This window comes from Zerene cesonia, chromosome 10 (genome assembly GCF_012273895.1).
Source record: "Zerene cesonia ecotype Mississippi chromosome 10, Zerene_cesonia_1.1, whole genome shotgun sequence".
Taxonomy (NCBI): Eukaryota; Metazoa; Arthropoda; class Insecta; order Lepidoptera; family Pieridae; genus Zerene; species Zerene cesonia.
In genome coordinates this window covers 7770712-7773359 of record NC_052111.1, presented here as the reverse complement: position 1 = coordinate 7773359, position 2648 = coordinate 7770712, and the positions used below count along the sequence as shown (strand labels likewise).

Below are 2648 nucleotides of genomic sequence, written 5' to 3'. Positions count from 1 at the left end.
AAGTCGGTTAATGCGTTGAGTTATAAATAGGGTAACTAATACCACTTTCTTTTATATATATAGATATACTCCTGATTTAATTCATGCATTGTTTATGGGTTTTGTTTGTTATCCACGCGAGCAAAACCCCGGGCACAAAGCTACTTTCATACAGAAACACCAATACCTAAAATAAGTGACTCCAAAAGTGCAGTTACATCAAGAAGTACAAAACAGAGGTTTAAACTTGAGATGCCATTTCAATTTATTTCTGGATTTTAATACTAACCAAATTAGGTAATACTACAACTTTTTTCATATTATTTATTTAACCTTCTGAAACACTATTGTAATAACACGCATGTAGGTACAACATGAATAGAGAAATAATGAAATAATTAACTCATTACACTTACCTAGTGCTCTTAGGTCAACAAGTCGATATTGCAGTTTTAATTAGGTGTACCTATACCTACATTTTTTAATTTATTCTAATTAAACACGATAATTATTAACTGGAATGAAAAAAAACCTAATTTGCATTTGCGTTAGGAAGCATTTCGGTTATTTGTACGTGTTGAGTTTAGTTATTTCCTTATATTTAATAAGTATAGTGGTGTAGTGAGAATGCCGTTCAATAAAATTAATCCAGATTTACAGAGGGAGCGAGATAATTGCACTTTTAATGTTACGGAACTAACAAATTTATTAGATGGCGGTCCTCAAAAAACTAAGGAGAGAAAACAGCGAGGTAAATAGTAGTTAACATTTGAATAGTATTTTTTTATTGGACATTTTTATGACCTAAAAATCTATAAACGTAATTAGATACATATAAATACAATCGTGCTAGTCAGAGCATTTATAACCAAATGTAAGATTATAATTTTAATTTTAATTGTTATTGATTTGTTGGACTTCGACGCAGTATTAGCAATGAGTGTTCAAAAATTTAATAACTTGGAAAAATAGTCTACCGGGTTGGAGCCGGGGCAAGCGGCAGTTTTATGTTTGTAATTATTTTCTTTTTAATAGATTGTTGAAAGTTGTTAAGGAATCAGTAACATTCCATGAATTCATTTTTAAACTCTAATTACAACCATGTTCTAATTAACAGATAGTTAATTAAAATACAATAAAACACCAATCCAATTTTGTTTTATCAGCCATCTTGGATTTGTTATTTGTAATATTAAAAAAAGTATTTAATCCGCAATTTTTAGCTATTAAATATTTTCAGTTATTAAAGAACCATAATAACGCTTGCTAACAAAAGCATGAAATCAAAATGGTCTTTCATTGGAACTTCGATCAAACAGACATACTTACAGACACACACGGACAAATCAAATTCCAACACCCCCTAATTCTAGTCTACTCTTCTAGTTTGAATCTGTTTTACGTTGGCTCTACGTTATGAGTCATTTATTGACTCCCTCAAAAGTTAAAAAAAGAACACCAGTTCAAGTACTTAAGAAATATTTTTTTTCCACTTCTGTAGAGGATATGGTATTTAATGAAGGTGTCCATAATGAATCTGTGCCAGGGATGTATTTGAGCTATAAGGAGAAATATGAACTAGCTATAAAAAAATCTTGTGCCACATTGCTAATGATCAAGAAATTACAAGAGAAAGGAAAGGCCGGCCTCGACAGCTATATGTAAGTTTTGATTTGTAACTTCAAAGTTTTTAATTATAAATTTATTCTTTTCGATATTCAAATTGTAAAGATCATTTCTTAATTTCTGTTTTGGATGCTTTCGACGCCTACTATAATATTTCGAGGAAAAAAAATCGTGAGGTGCGGTTCGAAATTTAAACCCGCGTCTTACACATTTTGTATTCGATATATTGCAGAGCCCTTCTAGGAGGTTCTTTGGCAACGGCTATTGTCGGCGATGGCAACCCGCTGGCTCTTCACTATATCATGTTTATACCCACCATTATGGGACAAGGGACAGTAGAACAGCAAGCCTACTGGATGAGTAGGGCTATCAATTTGGATATTATCGGTTCATATGCCCAGGTATCTTCGTAAAAAGTTGTACAAATGAAAATAATTCATCATGTAGCTTAAAGTTCGTTCAATTTTTAAAGCCTTCCAAAATTGCCTGAGCGTTTGCATCCTAAATCACCTTTTCTCTTTCTTCTTATCTATTCTATAATATTATAAAGCTGAGAGTTTGTTTGTTCTAATAAACGCACTAATTTCGGGAACTACTGGTTCGATTTGAAAAATTATTTTGGAGGAAAGCTATACATCATCATATATAGATACCACGGGCAAAGCCAGGGCGAACAGCTAGTATACCATATGCACTACCACAGATAACATAGCACTATACGTACTACATGTATATTAATCTATTCTTGCACGTACATATATGGTATTTAAGAGGTCCGTACCGTACCAGTGTGTGCCTATAGAGTTCCCTAGGCAGTTCACGTGTATGGGAACCACAACTGCGACTGACTATCGAAATGATTGTTATAAGCAAGTATATTACATACGTTCTAAATCTAATATATTTAATATTTCTGATTTAAACGTCTTTTGGTGACTGCTAGCCTTCATTATTATTTTTTTTTAAACTTAACATCCTGTAATTAAAGATTGTAGAGATCGTCTCAGGCGATAAGACAAACTTTTGTACCATTTGTGTCTTTG

The 2648-nt window shown here is 32.4% G+C and overlaps 1 protein-coding gene across 1 annotated transcript; it reads left to right on the top strand.

Moving 5' to 3' along the window:
- The first annotated feature begins 600 nt into the window (after positions 1–600).
- LOC119829391 (probable peroxisomal acyl-coenzyme A oxidase 1) lies at positions 601–2018 on the top strand. The gene is made up of 3 exons (XM_038351862.1): positions 601–730; positions 1481–1640; positions 1838–2018. Exons 1-3 carry the CDS (start codon positions 607–609, stop codon positions 2016–2018), a joined length of 465 nt encoding a protein of 154 aa, XP_038207790.1. The 5' UTR covers positions 601–606.
- Positions 2019–2648: the final 630 nt, after the last annotated feature.